The 19593-nt window shown below is 34.3% G+C and overlaps 1 protein-coding gene across 1 annotated transcript in view; it reads right to left on the reverse strand.

Annotated features, from left to right (window-relative positions):
- LOC113231455 (PI-PLC X domain-containing protein 3) overlaps positions 1-14537 on the reverse strand; it is a 17104-nt gene extending 2567 nt beyond the window's left edge. Inside the window, exons 1-6 of the mRNA XM_026465780.1 lie at positions 14366-14537; positions 13238-13348; positions 12619-12781; positions 11597-11726; positions 5546-5704; positions 3315-3511 (exon numbers count right to left, since the gene is read on the reverse strand). Of these exons, the coding sequence (XP_026321565.1) occupies positions 3315-3511; positions 5546-5704; positions 11597-11726; positions 12619-12781; positions 13238-13348; positions 14366-14396 (791 nt within the window). The 5' untranslated portion in view covers positions 14397-14537. The remainder of the gene's footprint in view (positions 1-3314; positions 3512-5545; positions 5705-11596; positions 11727-12618; positions 12782-13237; positions 13349-14365) is intronic.
- Between the last annotated feature and the right edge of the window lie 5056 nt (positions 14538-19593).

Below are 19593 nucleotides of genomic sequence, written 5' to 3' on the forward strand. Positions count from 1 at the left end.
AAGACGTCGGTTCGAATCCGACCGGATCGAAGGAATTTTTTCTGAGTAATAATAATATCTTTTTATTGAGTCAATACAATTACATGGTATCTTAAAAATTACATGACATTATTTAAGGAACATTTTAAGTATGGTTGATCTATAGCGCCCGTACTAGTTTTTAATAAAACTGTATGACAGACGCTACGTCTTCCTCCAGATTTCTTACAGACATTATAATGCCAAAGACATTTAACACGACAAGAGAGTGCAGGTAAAGTATGACAAATAAATTATAATAAACTATGTGTGGTGTGAAGGAACGTGAGTGTCTGTGTATGAGTGTGTGTGTGTGTGTGTGTGTGCGTGTGTGTGTGTGTAAGTGTGTGTGTTAGTGTGTGTGCGTGTTTGTGTACGTGTGGATTCAGTCCATAAAAATCAGTTTATGTATATATATGAACTATGTATATAAAAGCTTTACCATGGTTTAGTAATTAAGTCCTCCGTTGCAGCAAAACTTAGTTTCTGTAACCAGTCCTTCAATGTAGGTTTAAGCTTTCTTAATGGTAAGGTGTAGATATCCAGAATTTTGTTTATTTTATTATATACAGAGGAACTGCGAACATAGTACTGTCTAGCCGCAAGAGAAGTTTTATGAGGGATGGGTTGACATACTCTATATTTCATGCGTTTGTTTATTATATTGACAGTGTTCGATCTTTGTATTAATAATTATAACAAACTAGTGGAGTAATTTCACAAAAAAATAATTGAATATCAATTCAATAAAAATTTAATTAGAATAAGATAGTTAAGTTTTTTACTTTACTTGTTTTTAAAAAATTTTGATTTCTTAAAAAATTTAAAAACTTTTTAATCGACTTCAAGTATTAAAATTATTGTCCTGCCAATAAAATGAGCTTATTATGCAACATTTTTTTGTAGTTTTGTTCTTATCGATTAACTTAAATAATGAAAACGCACGTCAATATATGAACTGCGACTACCTTAATTAATTTTACTAGATGGTTTTCTGTTGGTAATTGATTTAATTGATTAATGGTAAGACCAATGAAAATATTACTGCTGACAAAATATGGTAAAATCTTATTAATCAGAAGAGGTTTACTTAATGAAGACCCTATGTGAAATTTTTGTGATTTGTTTATTATTTCTCGGATTTCTAACTCTGCTACTCTGCATACTTGGATAGCATCTTAGGTGGGATAAACTAGACCACCTTCGTCGTCGAAAACAACGACTCATACGTATGATGTATTTATTTGCTCACTATATTCGGACATTCGAGTCAACGTGCTGCAAAAATTATCGAAATTACAGATACTACTGATAACAAGTACTACAAAACTGAAAAAAATAAACGTTACTAAACGTTATAACAAAACAATTATAGAATATTTTTATAATATTGCTAAGGTCATAATAATTTTGTCCCTTTAATTTCAAAATCGATCAGAATCGAGAACAGTGTTGCCTAACGTATGTACATCACTAAATGTTAAATTTGGTCAAAGAAATGTACAAGCGGCCGTACCACGAAACTTAATGCATTATACAAAAGTGCGTTCGTTTGATATTCATGGCATATTAACAAAGGATAACAAATATATCGCACCAAGTAAAAGCCGCAATATATTACAAATAATGAGGCATACACTCGGTTGCATATTTGTCTTCTTGAAATTCATACGAAACCAAAATAATTGTTTTTAAAATAAATTATGCATCTTCTGATTACAAAATCACTTGCCCGTTCCTATTTACCTGTTTACCCAAAGTTATAGTGCTTTTGTAGTGTATAATGGCAGAATTACGCATTTTTCGCGTTTTCGACTGGTGTTTATTTACGATAACGGTCGAGCGTGTTCTGAAGTGTAGCAACGGCAAGTGCGTAAATTTCGCTTACTTTGAGCACGTAAAGTACGTACACTCTATCTAGATATATGTCTGTGTTTTCTTGGTTTGATAGATGTTATTTGTAAAACTACGAAATATTATAATTTATGAACTTCACGAGGCCGTTTTATTGTTCGTTAGGGGAGCGATAAATTCCTCAAAGTTACATGTAAGTATTGCTAGAAGTACCTATACTTCGTTTCAATCCATTTTAAAGAAAAAGTAAACAAACACTGACCCGACCACAGACGGTTTAGTGATGGGCAATTGTAACGTCAACTACAAATCGATTAATTAATTGAATGAATCGATTTGTTCAACTGAGTCATACTAGCAGTTTTCCTAACCTGAAAATAGTGAAAATAGATAAACTATAAAAGCATATATTTAAAATTACCGAAATCTTAATTTTGAATCCTTCTTCAAATCCTTACACTTAGATACTCGTTCGATTGCGATTGAAATTTTCGATTTACTAGTCGATTACAAAAACTTTAATGGAATGAGTCAATTTTTTTTGTACAACACTATGCGACCATAGACAAGCCATAGAAGTATAGATTAAAAATAACGTCACTTTTGGACTACCATTTTTCAAATACGATTTCATGATGCTATTCAAATTAATATTGTTGGAAAAAGTGATGAGATATCAAATCGAAATCTTCGAAATATACGTGAAAGTAAATGATTATCACTAATATCAGGTTTCTTGCCACGGTATGACTTCTTTTTACTTTCCCGATATTTCGGAACGGTTGAACGCTCCATGGTCACGGACTGGACTGCGGCAGATGACAGCTTTAAGAGCAGACATATCTGTCTACCCTCTTGCGCTGTCGACGACTACCTTCATCGCGATTTGTTGTGGCGTTACCATTGTCACTAACTCACACGACACTTTTTCAAACACGTAACGGTTGTTACGTATCAAACGATGAAACAGTTTAATGCTCGCTTTATACAGAATGTGCGTGGAGCCGTAAATGTCTTGCCGTGGCCTAATATTAACACAATAGAATTATGTGGGATATCAGCGTGACGCAGACACAGTACGGGAAGCAAGGTCGACTGATCTACCAATCTACCAATCGCGCGCTTCCCCGCCGTCGCTACTCGCACCCCAATACCAAATAGATCTAAAATGCGTTTCTTTCTGGGCATTGAAGGTCATTGTTCAAAATGTTTGCAAGTGCCGTGCAAGTCAATGACCTTTGGATCAAATTTATTTACCGCAACTAAATGAAAAATAGGAATTTACGAATTTTTTTCCATTTATTTTTTTAGTGATTTGGGTTCGGTTTCAGATACAGAATGACCTCTGTAAATATGGCGAGAATGCAAATCAACACACTGTATAATACGACGGCAACCACAAGCCAGTCCCCGTGTAGAGCTAGCTTATACGATATACAAACCGTAGTACAATGAAAGTAGGTGTGGGCGTCAACACAGCCTGATGCACGAAACCGGTCCCAGGGTTGCGTTTGACTTTGTAAAAGAAGTCAATGAGACCTTCGGTGCGATCTTGCTGCGGCCAAGGGGATGGAAGCATTTGAGGCTGCCAGAACTCGCTTGTCGCGTATACGGCTTCGTGGCGGTATACTACTATGATCTGCAAGTTGAATAACAATCTTTTAAATATTTTTCTCTAACAGTGACAATGGTTGTAGCTTGTAGTGTTCTGTATGACGGTCTTTTAAATTCTTTAATAGTTTCCTGGTTGCTGTATCATACCATTAAATTGCAATACTAAGGACAGGTCTCTTTCTTTCTTCAAGAAGAATAGTAGGTAATGATCAAAATTACTTTACGTAATAAAAAATGTTTCATTGTTCATATCATATAATATGGAATAAGTTCGAATTCAAATATATTTCACAAGTAAGCTAATGACACTTGATATCGCCATGTTAATTAAACTCTTCTACTCACTCGTGAGGCAGATCCCCCTGAGAAGAACGAGCAAATAACTTTAGGGGTTGTAAATGAACAATATTGAACACATAATTTACAACATTTACTTCAAATATCATAGATCGTGACAATTTGAATGAGCTAACTAAACTGTTCTTCTCGATATAAATTAAATGTTAATGTATCTACTGTGTCGCTATAATTTATACTCCTCTCTCAAAGACACTCTCGAACCCAGATTGCAAATTGCGTTTACAGCAGGTTTTTGCAGGACAAAGTGATAATTAACCCAACTATAAGAACTTTAAAAAACTTTGGCGCCCACTGTCTAAAATAGCTCTTCGTCGGTACAATCGGTCTACTTTCCCGATCGGTCCACTTTCCTATTCGTCTACTTTCCCGATCGGCAGTTGGAATGCAATTTGAATGTTGTCCGCGCGACTGGTTACCTATCATAAGCTCGATACATAATTTGATTTCTCCGAAAACTTTTCGGTTTTTATTGAATAGATTTTGTTTCATTTATCCGAATATACGTTACGATTGTTTTCCTTACACCATTTAATGTTTCACTATTTTGACGTATTGACGAGTTATCTGGTTACTGATTCTCATTTCCCCAACATTCCGTTTGACTATTGTGCCGAATTGAATATTTTGTTTTTGTAAAAAAAAACGATATCCATAATACCTATATTTGTTTTTTATATTAGTTCATAATACCAATATTAAATGTATTAGAACGTGTCGCAAAATACAACTTGTCAAATTAACATAGTACCTCGTGACGTACTACGAACCTAAAGTGAGTGAGATTTACTATACTTCGTTTCAATCCATTTTGAACAAAAAGTAAACAAGTAAGTTTTTTTTGCGTTATTTAAAAAAATTTTCGCTGTATTAAATTAAACAGCATAAATTAATAAGTAATTGTAAATTTAACATTGAAATTTACTATAATTAGTATGTACTTAAGCTTTTATTTTTGAACAATTATTTTTTGTTGCAAAAAAAATAGCGAAACGCAAAAAGGACGTCATGTTGTTGTTTACTGTTTGATGTATTCATCAATTAGGATTTTGCGTTTTGGCCTGGTTTTAGGTTAAATTTAGTTTCTCATATAACACAGGAAGTGCGAGTGGGGTCCTTAACTCCCCACTCACGCGAGCGGGTGGGCGTCTGGAGGAGGGTTTTTCCCGCTAGGGGTTCGGGGGAAAGGGTTTACCCTGCTCTTTGGTGTGAAAACATGATTTTTTGAGGTTATTTTTTTCGAATTTTCAAAAATTAATATCTCGAAAACTATTAACGTCCTAACTTTGAAACTTTGCACGAAGGGTCCCCTCCCCTACCCCCTCCCCCCGTCAGTTTTGATGTTTAGTCGCTGTTTACAAACCTGCCAGTAAAAGACTGCATTGAAATTGTACGTAGAAAGCTAAAGGGAACATAATATGTCCATTGAATATGCAGAATCATTAGAATACTGCCTAACATCTGGCTATCTATTGTGGAATAATGAATTCTACCTACAAATCGACCTACAATATCCCCCGTTGTTGCCGATATTTTCATGGAAGATTTCGAGGAGCGAGTTTTACCCACGGCCCCAGCTAGGCCGAAGATTTTCAAACGGTACGTTGATGATATAATTCTTAATAATATAGACAGTATCTCGAGTAACTACTTTCCTATTTAAATGACTCTCTAAATTAAAAATTAGAAAATCATATCGTACCTGTTGTCGCTGTCGATTGAGGGAATTAAGAGTGACGGTCAACAAATCGAACGTCCGAGGCACTAATGAATGGCCATACAGCTGCAACAGGTATCTCATAAGCCGTTGGTGGTCTTGTGGTGTGAATCCGTAGAAGTGCTGGAAGTCTAGTATTACCACCTGGAATTACGCAATAAATTTATTATATATTAGTACAGTCTCAAGCTCAGGCTACACAGAAGCGTTACAGCGGGAAAAGCGAATGCGTACCGGGGCGTGCCACACTGCAGTCCTAAGCGTAGTTCGCGGCGGAATAGCCATCAAAGTGTGACATCAAAAGCGGCCACGTTTGATTTTCAACAAAGATTTTAAAGAATAAACCACATCTTTGTCGGATAATAATAAAAAAAAATGTCTGCTTTTATTAGTATTCCGTAATACTAATAAATGCAGACTTTTTTTTGGCAACACACAAAAATTCGATCCAATCCATATTAACAACACACACAAGGGTTGTAAAAAAATATAACGTCAAAGCTCGATAAAGGTCCGCTCCCGGACTACGCCCGCTGCTACCACTCTATGTGGATCGTTGCATAGAACTCAATGCCCCATAACGGGTCTGCCTGTTTGTCATAGCCTAACGTTCGGCCGCCGCCGCGTGATCGCCGCGTGTTTCAGTGTGACAAGGTTCGTGTATGAATTCGTATATTAATAAAAATTCCCGCAACCAGAACGCCCCACGACCGCCTCTGTGTGGCCAGAGCATTAGTCATTTTTCATTAAAAAAAATTAAAATTTATTAATCACATTTTGTTTAGATTTGCATCGAGTATACAGGTGATTTATAAGTCATCGTCCAAATTTTTTCCAGCCGCTAGGTATCATTCAAAGACTCCATTTTCGAAAAAAAATTGATAGGTCTATTTTCAAAATGAAAATATTTATTCCGAAGTAATACTCGACAAAAATTGGTTACCAATTTACACTATTATTGTTTACTACGACTATGCGTCTATGAATGAATGCCATACGCTAACCGCGCGGATTCTCCAATCATACGCCAATCAAAGCAAAATGCCGCCACCGCCGCCGCCCGCGCCGAACGCTATTGGCGGCTGTCACTTCAGTCGTCACACGTCCGTGTAGCGCTTCGTACGTGTGTGCAACGCTATCTCGCTATTGAAAACGCATTCACGTGTCACTATGTATACAAACCGCGAGTACTTTGATATGGTCAAGTGCTATTTTATAAGTGATGAAAGCCTAAACGGAACCCAGAGACTATACGAGTCAGAGAGCATTCCTCGCCTTCGCAATTATGGAATAGCAAGTCCTACAGTCCCCAACCGCCAAACGTTTCTGCATGTCATACAGAAGCTTTTAGACCATGGCCAGTTTACGACGCCTTCACACGCCCAAGGACGTAGTAGGCCGCGACTGTCCGTGGAAATCGAAGACGAAAGCTTCGATTTTTTCGAGAGAGATCCAAGACGAAGTACACGTGATGCAGCTCGACGGTTCAACGTTAGCCAATACGCTGTGTGGAAGTTGCTCAACACCTCTGGATTGCACCCTTATCACTTTCAAAAAGTGCAAACGCTAAATGAAGCAGACGCGCTGCCTCGTCAAGTTTTCTGCGAGTGGCTGATCGCACACCCCGATGCGGTCATTTTATGGACTGATGAAGCCCTATTCACACGTGTGGGGCTGTACAACCAACATAATGCACATTGGTGGTCGTATCGCAACCCGCATATTATTATGATAAAAGACAATTATCACCAAGTGCGTTTTAGTGCAAATGTGTGGGCCGGAATTGTCGGTGATAAAATTCTAGGGCCGTATTTTATTGAGGGGCGGCTGACCGGAGGCACCTATCTCAATATGCTACAAAGCATAGTCTCTGATTTGATGGACGACGTACCGCTAGCCCTCATTAACCATCCTGCTTTTTATTATCAGCATGACGGTGCACCGCCACATTACGCTATCGACGTGAGGAATTATTTAATTATGGAATACGGGAATCGCTGGATCCGCCGCGGGTTCCGTTCCATGGCCACCCAGGTCACCAGACCTCACACCCTGTGACTTTTTTTTGCGGGGCGAAATTAAACGCCGCGTGTATGTGGAGGAGGCCCAAAGCCTCAAACGAATTGAAACTAAAAATTGAAAGTGCATTTGCACAAGTGAAAAGTGACACTACAGTGCTGAACAAAATACAAGACAATATTCAAAAACGTGCAAGAATTTGCTTGGAGAGGAATGGTTTACATTTTGAGCAATTATTAAAATAGTGTTAAAGTTGTTACGCTAAGGTAATTTTTATTTGATTTTAATTAAATGTACATAGATTGATTCAAATTTTTTAAATACGCCTTATTGCAAAAGGCATGGCCTGCTTTTATTTTTATACTTCTGTGTACGATACGAGTGCGGGCTACATTTGTCGTAAATCGATGTTTTGTTTAAATTTATTGATATTATTATAAAATGTTTCTAGTTCACTAATAAAAAACACCACGTGCGTAGATAACAAAAGGGCGATGGGAAGATTCTTTTTTTTATTACTTGCTAAATACTAATTCGTTACAATTCATCGTAGGAAGCGAACCTTTTATTTGTTTGTCTCACAAACAAAAGTAAAGATTATTTTCTTTTGTTCTCTACACATGGTAAAATTTTTAGTGACTTTGAAATTCAATAAGTAAATTCTTCGATGGCCTTCGGTAACACAACGCTTTAAATGCGTAGAAGTTAAGTTCGGGAAACGAACTTTCCTAATTAGGTGTGTTTATCAGGTGCATTATTTTTATCATTATTTTGTAATAATATCATTAAATTTTGTCAAACCTCTAAAACAATTTACTTATAAATAACTACCGCTCTCGATTTCGTGCGTTAATGTAACAAAATCTTGACTTGAATTCGAATTAATTGTCTACATTCTAAAATAACATCACAAAAGCCTTTTGTAACTTGACGGTCCTAAGCCCGTGAAAGTACGAAGGGAAAATTTGCAACTTATGTATTTTATCAATGACGCGGGGGGTGGCCTAGCGCGCATATCGAGTAGGCTGTCCACACGCGCGCAATTTTTTAAAACAATTTTGCGATGGCATATCTTAATTTTAGTATTGATTTACACTAAAAGGAAAATTTGCGCATGTTATATTTTTACTAAAGATCATCATAATATGAAAGTTTGGACGATGACTACAAATTCATCAAACCTGTATACTCGATGAGATTTTGTAAAAAACAGCTGAAAATTTAAAAATTCTAACAGTTTAACATTCATTAAATTACGTATTAAAATCATTGAACTAAGGCAAATTTAATAAATTAAGTGCAATATCAACCTCGAACCACTCTACAAAACTGTGTTCGTAGTAAATTATAACGTAGAAATGAAAGAAATCGTCGACTAATTTCTTATTTGTAAATTGAACCTGTAGGTAAAGAAGTAATTTAATCGACCCGAATTTTGAAAAAACACTTCGTTTATTATGCTTAACAAAAAAGTCGTGCATAAGGTGTTTTTGTCTATTCATCGAATGAATAATTCCATATTAAAATCAATTATTGTTATAGATGAGTTACCTACTTTTACCCGATAAATATTCGTCAAAAGATAAATATTCAATAAATGTCCAATTTCACTGAGTATTTATCCTAAAACATGGATAATTATTTTTTTGTGTTTTTTATAATAAAATTCATTAGAATTCATTTTTTATTAAATAATTACGTACGATTATTTCTTATTTTGCCATTGTTTTATGTAACAATACTGTTTTAGTACCTAAGTTTTTCGGGTCTATAACATCTCATTAATGGTAGGAATGTAAACTAATTGCAACATACTCACCTAAACTTTTATCAATATGAAAGTTAGCTGGTATAGAAAATTCGATTGACAAAAAGTTATCAATGAACTGTAACCCTTGAGCTGACCTATCCTGCGTTAATAAAGTGCGACCCAACTTTCTCAAGGATTCTTTTTCACATTTCACACAAAAAATCTATTAATAAAAACATATGATATAAAAAATAAATGTTTATAATTGTGTAGGTACACTGTTTTGATGCGAAGTGCGAACACAATTCTCCTTAGTGGTTCTCTCAGTTTCTTTCACACTCATGTAATTTATTCGGTAGCGAATTTAAGCTTTTGCAAAATAGTGGCCAAGTGATTTTGGATTGAATATCCTTTGTATTAGAATTAATTATCGTTTAAGTATTTCCAATCAAGTCTGTACAGTTTTTGAAAATAAAATATTGGACAACCAAAAACCCTTATATTCTATATACGAAGCTGAACAACTGCTGTACAATAACGGACCAACTTAGTAACTTGAAAAAAAAACATACAAAGTGTTCTTAGTGTGCCACTTCTCCACGAAGGTTGGCGACCATCATGGCTATGCTCATTTTTGAAGGTCCAACACTCCATACCAAACAGCAAGATACTGAAGACATAACAGCGGACCAAACGCATACGAAGTTTAAGGTGTAACCTTCTACAGCATAAAATATTTTTCATTTTCATGAAGGCACTTCGTGCCTATTCGATGCGAATACGAACTTCGTGTGAGCTATCCCAGTGTTCATTTACGTCGCTACCGAGGTATTTAAATTGGTGTACGTGTTCTATTGCATTATTTTCTAAAGTCAAGTATTCATTCGCTACTGGGGTCTTAGATGCGATCATGAAGTTTGTCTTTTTTGTGTTGATTTTTAATCCATAGTTGTTACTTGCTACGTTTACACGATTCAGTAGTTTTTGTATGTCCGCAATATTCTCCGCAATCAGTATAGTATCGTCTGCGTAGCGTATATTATTAATAACTTCTCCGTTTATCACTATACCCTCTTGGACTTCATGTAGAGACTCCGTCATTATTCTCTCTGCATACACATTAAATAAAACAGGTGATAATATGCACCCTTGTCTTACGCCACGTTTGATTTCAGTTTCTTTGGATAGTTGGTCTTCCACTTTTACCATTGCTTTCTGGGCCCAGTCCAGATTGGTTATAACTCTATTAATAATTCCAATATGTTCCAGAATCTGCATCAGATGTTCATGACGAACCCTATCAAACGCCTTTTCATAGTCTATAAAACATAAATAGATTTTTCTATTCATATCCAAACATCTTTGAAGTAAGATATTAAGACAGAACTGAGCGTCTCTAGTGCCTAAACCGTTCCTGAAACCGAATTGTGTCTCTGATATGTATTCTTCGCACTTTTGATAGATACGAGAATGAATGATCTTTAGGAATACTTTTAGGGCATGGCTCCTTAAATTGTTCTGTGATCCTCACAGCACTTTGCATTTGGTTTTTTGAGTATAGTGATAAAAGCAGATTTTAGCCAGTGTGCAGGGAAACGACCACTCTTATAAACCATATTGAACACCTCCTTCGGGACCTGAGACGATTCGTTGGAGTAGTAAGTACTTCCGAATAAATATAATACAACTTCGGCGCTTTATTTTTTTTAAATTTCTAATATATTTCTATATAATTTTCTGGAACTGTTATAATTTTATTTTGAGTATAGAACTGTCGTCAAAAAGCTTATCTATCTATAACCTTATTAAGTTCAAATATTTATTTTTGTATACAAAATGTTAGACAGCTGATTAATATTGTGTGGAGACAATTATTTTTTTTAACAAACTACGCATTTAAAAAATAATAAGGTTCATGCAAAAATACAGGGATTTACAGTACTTAAAAGCATTCTTTTTATTACTGTGTATAGAAAAAAAAAGTATAACAAACAATATATTATACATGCTACTAAATTGTATCAATGTTTACAATTAAGCTTAAAAATATACTTTGTTTTGACGTGACATTGGCGCTAAAAAGCAATATAGGTGTTTTCAGCAAGCCACGAATCTGTCCCCAAAAATTATAATATAATAGGTAAAATAATATCTTGGATTTTTCCACACATCCCCACTGTGTTGCAAATACTAGTACTACGCCTACGTTAGTGGGGATCTGTGGAAGGAAATGATGTATGTCATTAGATATCAAACTTTAAACCAACCTCTTCAGGGTGCGAATAAACATATTCCTTGACCTGGTTCAGTGCCTTCGATATCTCGTCTGCGTACACACCGTGAGTAAAGAAAAATTGTTCTGAATTTGTTTTTGTGGCAAGCCTTAGGTCGAAATACCTGTAAAGAATATGATATAAAAATTAATTTATTTAAAATATTAGATAATTATTATACTATTGGATCTACTTCAAATGGAAAGCTTCCTTACTTATTGTACCCTATAGGCAAATTGCTAGACACTATTAAGTCTTTACTTCTTGTTGTGCTCAGGGCAATTGCATGCAAGTGTTCTTCAGATTTCAATTCAAATAACGCTTTTCTCATAGTCCTTAAAAACTTCATAATTTGAGCATGGTATATTTTAATAAGCATGAGTACATATAATGACATCACCATACTGTTGTAATAAGTCCATGGTCGGAAAAGGGTATTCCAAATAAGTAAATAAATGTCTACATATTGACACAAGGAATGACATGGAGTGGTTAAGACCACCAAATATTCGTTTTCTGTTTCTCGAATACTAGTATTAATATATTTTTAGAATAATGCAAGTATCTACTACCTAAATAATGTCTCACTTTACTACTAACGTAATCTCGCATACAAAGTACTGAAGACGGTTTGGCAACATCACACGCCCCTATTTTTGCATTTTGCACTGTCACACTATTTTTTAAGCTTACTTGGTGTATTTTCATTTACTCAATGTTACTAATACGGACGCCAGGTTGGAAAGGTATCCATTTATTTGTTTTGTGAGTTTTCAATATACTCTGAAAATTGTGCTAGTTTATTTCTTGCCCCTGTATTGGGAAGGTTAAAGCAAATTGTGTGTTGCTCATCTATACAGTGTCTGTCTTTACATAAAATGCACAATGAGTTGATATAAACCATCATATTTCTCAGTTTGTGAAAAAATTTTGAAGTAAATTTTTTTATTATGTATATATATTATATTTAAAATTAAAAGTGATTCAATTTAAAAGTAAATGTACTTGGAAGGTACCTAATGCCAATGAGCAGTTGCTGCAAGGTATCTAGAGACTGCGTTATGGTCCAGCGTAAAATCGTACCTCGAAACAGAGGGTACAGGCGTTTTACAGCTGGCTCAGCATCTGGAGCTAGGTCACTAGCACGTGTTATACTGTATGTCATAGAATCATGGCTACCTGTAAAAAAAATTGTTGGATTTATGTATATAATGTGTTATCTTAGATCACTCAAAATTAGTATATGAATATTTAAGGTTTCTTTCAGTCACAACTAAAAAACCACTAGAGGTTTGAGGAAATACTGTCTTATGTAGTATTTGTCAGTATAGTAATAATGAACAAAACAAATTTGCAGTGAATAAAAAATAATGGGGATTCCTTCAGGTTGGTACATCCCAAATCTCCTTATTTAAACCTGTGGACTATACTATTTTCTACAAAGAATTCAATATATTCTTTTATATTATTTAGTAACGGCATTTTTGTAATGAGCAATTTGAAAGATCTGTCCTTAATAAATTCTTAACAAAACTTGTTTAACAGGTTTCTTAAGAATGTAATGTCGCCTCATTAAATGCAAAATTTCATTGAACACAAAGCCCTTTGTTATAACAAAGAAAAAGAAGCTTATACCTGGTATAGCAAGATAAATCAGTGGTACATCTTTTAATTGTACTGGCAGGTCCCTCATCCAGTGTTCTAAGTTCATTTGCTGCGCAATTGTGTCGTTACTCATAATTATAGCTGGAAATCAAAGAAAAGAACTTCCTACAAAACGCAAAAATTTTAGGACTACCACTTTTCTGAAAATTCACTTGGTTTAAAAAACACTTATTTGCTTGAATTTGGAAGTCACAACAAGTCAAGTCGGAACAATGTCATCCGAAATTAAACTTTAATGAGTTATTTCGCCCTTCGACTATGCAGTTTGTAGATGCCTTTCTCGCTTGATCCATGTTTAACATAATTACAAGTGTATTAGATTTCTTTTCATTCAAAATATCGGGAATAAACACAAAGAAATTTCAGCTCCGTACATAATAAAAACAATTATCCGAAGATATTATAAATGACTCAGAATTTGGGATGCATTCTCGTTTAACCTTACCATCTGATATTGGTAGGTTAATACGCACTGATACGTCAGCTGTCAAAGTTGTAATAATTCATGCGTTTGGTTGTTCATTCAATATTTTTAATGTGTTTTATAAAGATATTTGCGTCGCATTTAAAAAAATATAGTGAGATATTTCCAAACATAAATTGTTTATAAATATGTAAAAACACTAACTCGCTCTAAAAGATGTTTGCGCATTTCACCGCTAAGTATACCATATTATTTAGACAACTATTTCGCAACTTGGTTTACGATAATTTAAGTTTAAAATCTTACTAAAGGTATAAAGAATAAACTTATTGTACTCCAATACAGGACTTTACAGTTTGTACACAGATAATGTAATACACACTATAATTATTATAGGCATTTACATTGACAAGTTATAATTGAACCAATCAACGGGATGTAGCTATACCTACATGTGTATGACTAATTTATTGTTAGTAACTGTTTAATTTTAACTAGATGTTTGAAAACATGCATGTACCTACTTCCTCAATCAGAAAATAAGTTATTAATATCGTAGTACCGTTACGGGTGGTTTCCATCTATTTCGTTGGCTTTATAATAATAATAATTTACTAAAACAACTTTACTTAAACAATAAACGTTCAAGTTTTAATAAAACAATAAACACATACCTAAAATGACCAGACATAGTCTGAACATCATGTGGAGACTGAAGAACACGTTTCACCAGATCAGTGATATTGAAGGTACCTAACGTTCACCGCTCTCTAAAGTAACCGTTATTTGAGTTTTACTGTACCTAAATAAACACTTATTATTCCTACCGCGTCGCATAAGCACACCAGCCCGAGTCTTAAGCTAAAATGAACTTATCATGCGTTGCCCATATGAATCTCAAGTTATAATAATGCAAAAAGTCTTGTTATCTGATCGATAGCAATACGCTTTGTTTCTAATCCGTTACTGAACTGCACCTTTAGAACACCGTGAAAGGAATTTAACGTTTAGTTTTTGTGGGAAATTGTACTCTAATATTAACATTAACCTTGACTTTTTTACTAAGTTTCCCATACACTAGTTACTCTTCGACCAAAAATTCAATGAGTTAGTTTTATAGAAATGGTAAAAACCAGAGCTTACATAGTCACAAAGTATGAGCTGGTAGTACCTACCTACGTAGAGAATGATTCTTCGGCTTGATATCCTTCCACAAATTATTTATTACCCTATAAAAGTGCACGATTTGTTATCAAATGTATTACCTATTTGTGTTTTATTTATGCTTAATAAATGTTCAATCAATGCAACAAAGAGTGCAGAACTTTTACATTAATAGTTTTCACGAGTATTTGCTCGTAAACTCATTAATTGAATAAGAATAATTTTGCATACCTAATTCATTTAGAATCTTGTTGTGTCTGTACCTTATCATAATGCAATTTATCTACTCCTCCACTAGGTGCCCTATTTGATGTGACCTTTATAGCTGCGCTTCTATGCATGATAATCATATCCAGAAATAGTATTATTGTATGATGTATCTATAACATAGTTAAATTTCTATGGGCTTGTGGTAAGTTATGTCCGAAACTCCATCTTAAGGATGTTTTCTAAAAGAGATGCGTACTCAGCAATGCGATGTTGATACAGTTGTTAAAGTTCTTCTTCTTCTTTTTTACCTTATTGGCGGTGCCTTTTTGGATTTCGCCTGTATCGAGTTTTCCGTTTAGTAATTTTAGAGGCTTCTGCAGGTTATGTTAATCACCGGGTATTTTGGGAGTCAATGTGAGAAAGTAAAGCTTTCGTATTAGATTTTGAGTTTGCTTATTAATATTTCATGCTGACAGGAACACACAAATACGTGTAAGAACGCCACGGTTCAGTTTGACATTATGGCGAACTACTCACGGAAGAACTGGAGTTACTTCTGGCTGGAGTTCCTTCTTAGGTACATGCAGGATACTTAGCCGATAATATTGTGGCTATTACAGTGCTTGATTTTTACTTGTATTTTATACTCATTGAGTGATTAATTGAGAAATAATAAAGACCCACAAAATTATTTTTAGGCACAGTGGGTAGGTATGGACAACGCAACGTCACGTTAAATTTAACTTTATGCCTTACGATTAGATTATCCAAATCGTAAAGCCCAAAATGCTGTTTTCTGTGCGTAATCTTAACTAAATTATTTTTGTATATACGTAATTAATAGTGAAGAGAGCAGAGAAATGCAATTCGATTAACGTGATGTATTTATATAGAAAAGTACCAGTATTTACCTACAGTAACGTAATGCAAATTAATCGCACAAGTTTAGATACAAGTTAGAGCGATCACACAATTTTATATAAGTAGTTACACTATGTAACTATAACTATTTACACAAAGGGAATCTATATATAAGTAATTGAGACAAAAGTGAACGTGTTTATTTTTGAGCTAAGCGAACGGTTCGTGCTCAGTTGACCTCAGAATGCATAAAATGCAGGTGCAACCAAGGCTATATTTAATTAAGGCCTAATAGGCAAACGATTTTTATTGCAAGCCAAAGATGCGCGATTGCGTGTTTACTTCACATACTCGTAATAATGCATTAATATTCACTGATTCATTGGAGTATGTATGTAAACGTGTAATGTAGCTGCGTAAACACTTTATTGTACCACAAAGAAAAATAGTGTATAAAAGCAAACTGATTCCGTATAGAGATTTCTTCTAGCTGACATTTGAACAACGTAAAGAATTGTTGGCATCTGGTGTGGCAATTCTGTGACTCTGGAGTGCTACAAACACAGTAATAAACAAACACAAACCAATTATTTATATTGTATGTAATAAAAATAAACAATTATTTACGATATCTAGATAACAACTTAAATTCAATAAAAATGCAACAACAGACCGCATCTCATAACGATCAGTATAAAATACTAATAATCCTAGTACAGAATACTAAAAAAAACCGACCTCAAAAGTACGTAGAATTACATCTATTTGCCAAGTTTTATTGAAATCGGTTACCGAAAAGTGCGCAAACCCGGATTCATCCCCTAGTTCGCCACTATACGGAACTTGACACAGGAGATAATAAAAATCGGTTCTCACTACTCAAAATATATTGAGAAAGAAAAACGCGTTGAATTGGAGAATAGCAAAATCAACCAATCAAATAGTTGCTCCTTATAATAAATTATTAGGCGCTATTTATAAAAAATAATCTTCATGCGTGAACTCAGTGAACAGCCACCCTTAGAGGTGGATGATTTTCTTCAAAATGAAATGCGACCACTATGGAGGTACCCTCTTTCCAACAAAAGAAGAAGCATCAAAATCGGTTCACAAATACCGGAGTAATCGCGTAACGTACATAAAAAAAGAAAAACAATAGAATTGAGAACCTTCTTCTTTTTTTGAACTCTGTTAAAAAACCGACCTCAAAAGTGCATGGAATTACATTTATTCGCCAAGTTTTATTGAAATCGGTTACCGGTAAGTGCACAAAATCGGATTCGTCCCCTAGTTTGCCACTCTTAGAGGTGGAATATTTTCTTCAAATTTAAATGGGAGCAATACCGAGGTTGCTTCTTTCTAGATGATTGATGGAGATGGTTTCTCCGTACCACCAGTTTGGGATCCATTATTTCCTCTAATGAAAAATCCCAAACAGACATAAGACTGCAGTACTAATTAATATGTTTTAATTTATTCTAATTTCTATTATTAATTAATAATAAATTGAACTTAATAAAAATTCATTCAATAAAATAGTTTGTAAAACTTAATGTAGCGTAAATTGGAACGTTTTCTTTGTAAAATTAAAAATAAGGTATTTAATTAATAACTATTGTAACTATAGTGAAAGAATAGGGTGGTTTGCATCAATATTAGACATAACTGGTTGAAGACTGTACCACCTCAGTCAACCGTGACCATGGGACCTGTAAAGGCCTCGAAATCGGTTTGTTTAAAAAAACAAATATACGCGATTTAAATCCGGAAAATAGAAAATGTTATATCCCGGACGATTATTTGGGATATTCGATATTTAAAAGGGAGCACAAGGAAACACAGCTTCACGGATTCGCGTTTATTCCGGAATGACATTAACCTACCCTCCACCACATAATATTTATCTATAGATCGGAATCTACCTACACTACAGAAAAAAATTAAAAATTTATTTTCCAGTCATACATTTAAAAAATATCGAGTTACAAATTAAAACAAACATAATATTATTAAGTATTATGAGATCTAAAATAAATCTTTAAGTGAAATTATAAAAATAGGAACAAAAAACAATTATCTTGATATAATCTGCAATCAGATATTACGTAATCAGATAATCTGAAAACAATCAGATATATAATCACTACAACTAAAAAATATTATCCTCCCAAAACTGTCAGCTTCACCATCATTCATACATTTTATAAAATTTTCAAAATACAGTTATCTATGTTTTTCTCTTCAATATAAAACTGCTTATTTTTCCAATTAAGTAGTTAGTAAATATAGTGTTTTGATTTTTGGTGAGTGTTGCCTGTTTGTAAATTCGTCTAGAAATTAGTTGATTGTACTTGAAATTTTTTATGTCATTTGATATTTCCTCTAGCGTTGTATTCGCATCTCATCCAGAAAATCTAAGAAGTTGTAGTGTATTAACATCTTCATATGGAGGAATATCAACGTGTCAATATGTTTCTCGTGATTAGGAATAGTAACATTATCACAGAGAAAATAAAGTTTCTCAGACTGATTTTTAAGCATCCAAATGTTTGCTTTAGATTGGATATAACCCAAGAATTTGCAAAACGAATCTCCTATAACACTACTATAAATATGGACACCTTGATCTGTATGACTCCGTCTTGCGCTCCTTTGCCATGTCCACATTCTAAATAATTCCACGTAACAGATTTTACTTGTGGAAAATCATGATAGTATTGGCTAATCATGAAAAAATAAAGCTATTTCTGTATATCTGCTGCAATTCTAGTCACTACATCATCTTCGTAAAACTCTGTCATTAGTAGCTCTATTAAACTTTTTTTTTATAATATCAACGGGACGAACAAGTCGTGCGCCTGATTGTAAGCTTATCCATAATAATTGCAGTGCCACACAGAGTTTTAAATCGCAAAGATCTGAGGGTTATTGCCACTGCACCCGTCACCCTGAGACATAAGTTGACAAGTCCCATGTGCCTGTAATTTCACCAAACTATCGCTCTACCTGTCTTTTTCCCTTTTTCTCCCGTACTGTAATTTTGTCTGCGTTAAAAGTTTTTTGTGGTTTAACAACGTTGAAGGTCATACACAAACTCTCATAAAGATACTTTCAATGCGCAGGTAATTAGAAAAATAATTTGACAAAAGTTCAATTATTCAAATACTATTAATATTATACAATTAAATAAAAATACTTTACACGTATTCGACATGTGTTGAATGTATTTATTTATAAAGTAAGTATGTTTGTATTTAATATTTTATAGGAAATGCAACTATTTTTCCTGGTTTAAATCGCGTATATTTGTTTTTTCAAACAAACCGACGTTTCGGGCCCTTTGCAGGTCCGTAAATGTCAACCGTGACCATAAGACCTGTAAAGGGCCCGAATCGTCGGTTTGTTTGAAAAAACAAATATACGCGATTTAAATCCGGAAAAATAGTTTCATTTTCTATACACATAGGAAACAATCGCGAAAACCTAAGAATTTAATATTTTTTTATTTTAACATTTATCAGGAAAAGTAGGAAATGGACGCCGAAGGAGGTGAGATTTGGGACAGTTTATTCAGGTTTATTTTGTTAACAACGTTTCTGTAACCATAAGTACTACATATTATAGTACTATATTTTATAAACAATATACATATTCTATGAAAAAAACG

Source organism: Hyposmocoma kahamanoa, unplaced genomic scaffold, assembly GCF_003589595.1.
Source record: "Hyposmocoma kahamanoa isolate Upper Pololo Valley unplaced genomic scaffold, ASM358959v1 65, whole genome shotgun sequence".
Taxonomy (NCBI): domain Eukaryota; kingdom Metazoa; phylum Arthropoda; class Insecta; order Lepidoptera; family Cosmopterigidae; genus Hyposmocoma; species Hyposmocoma kahamanoa.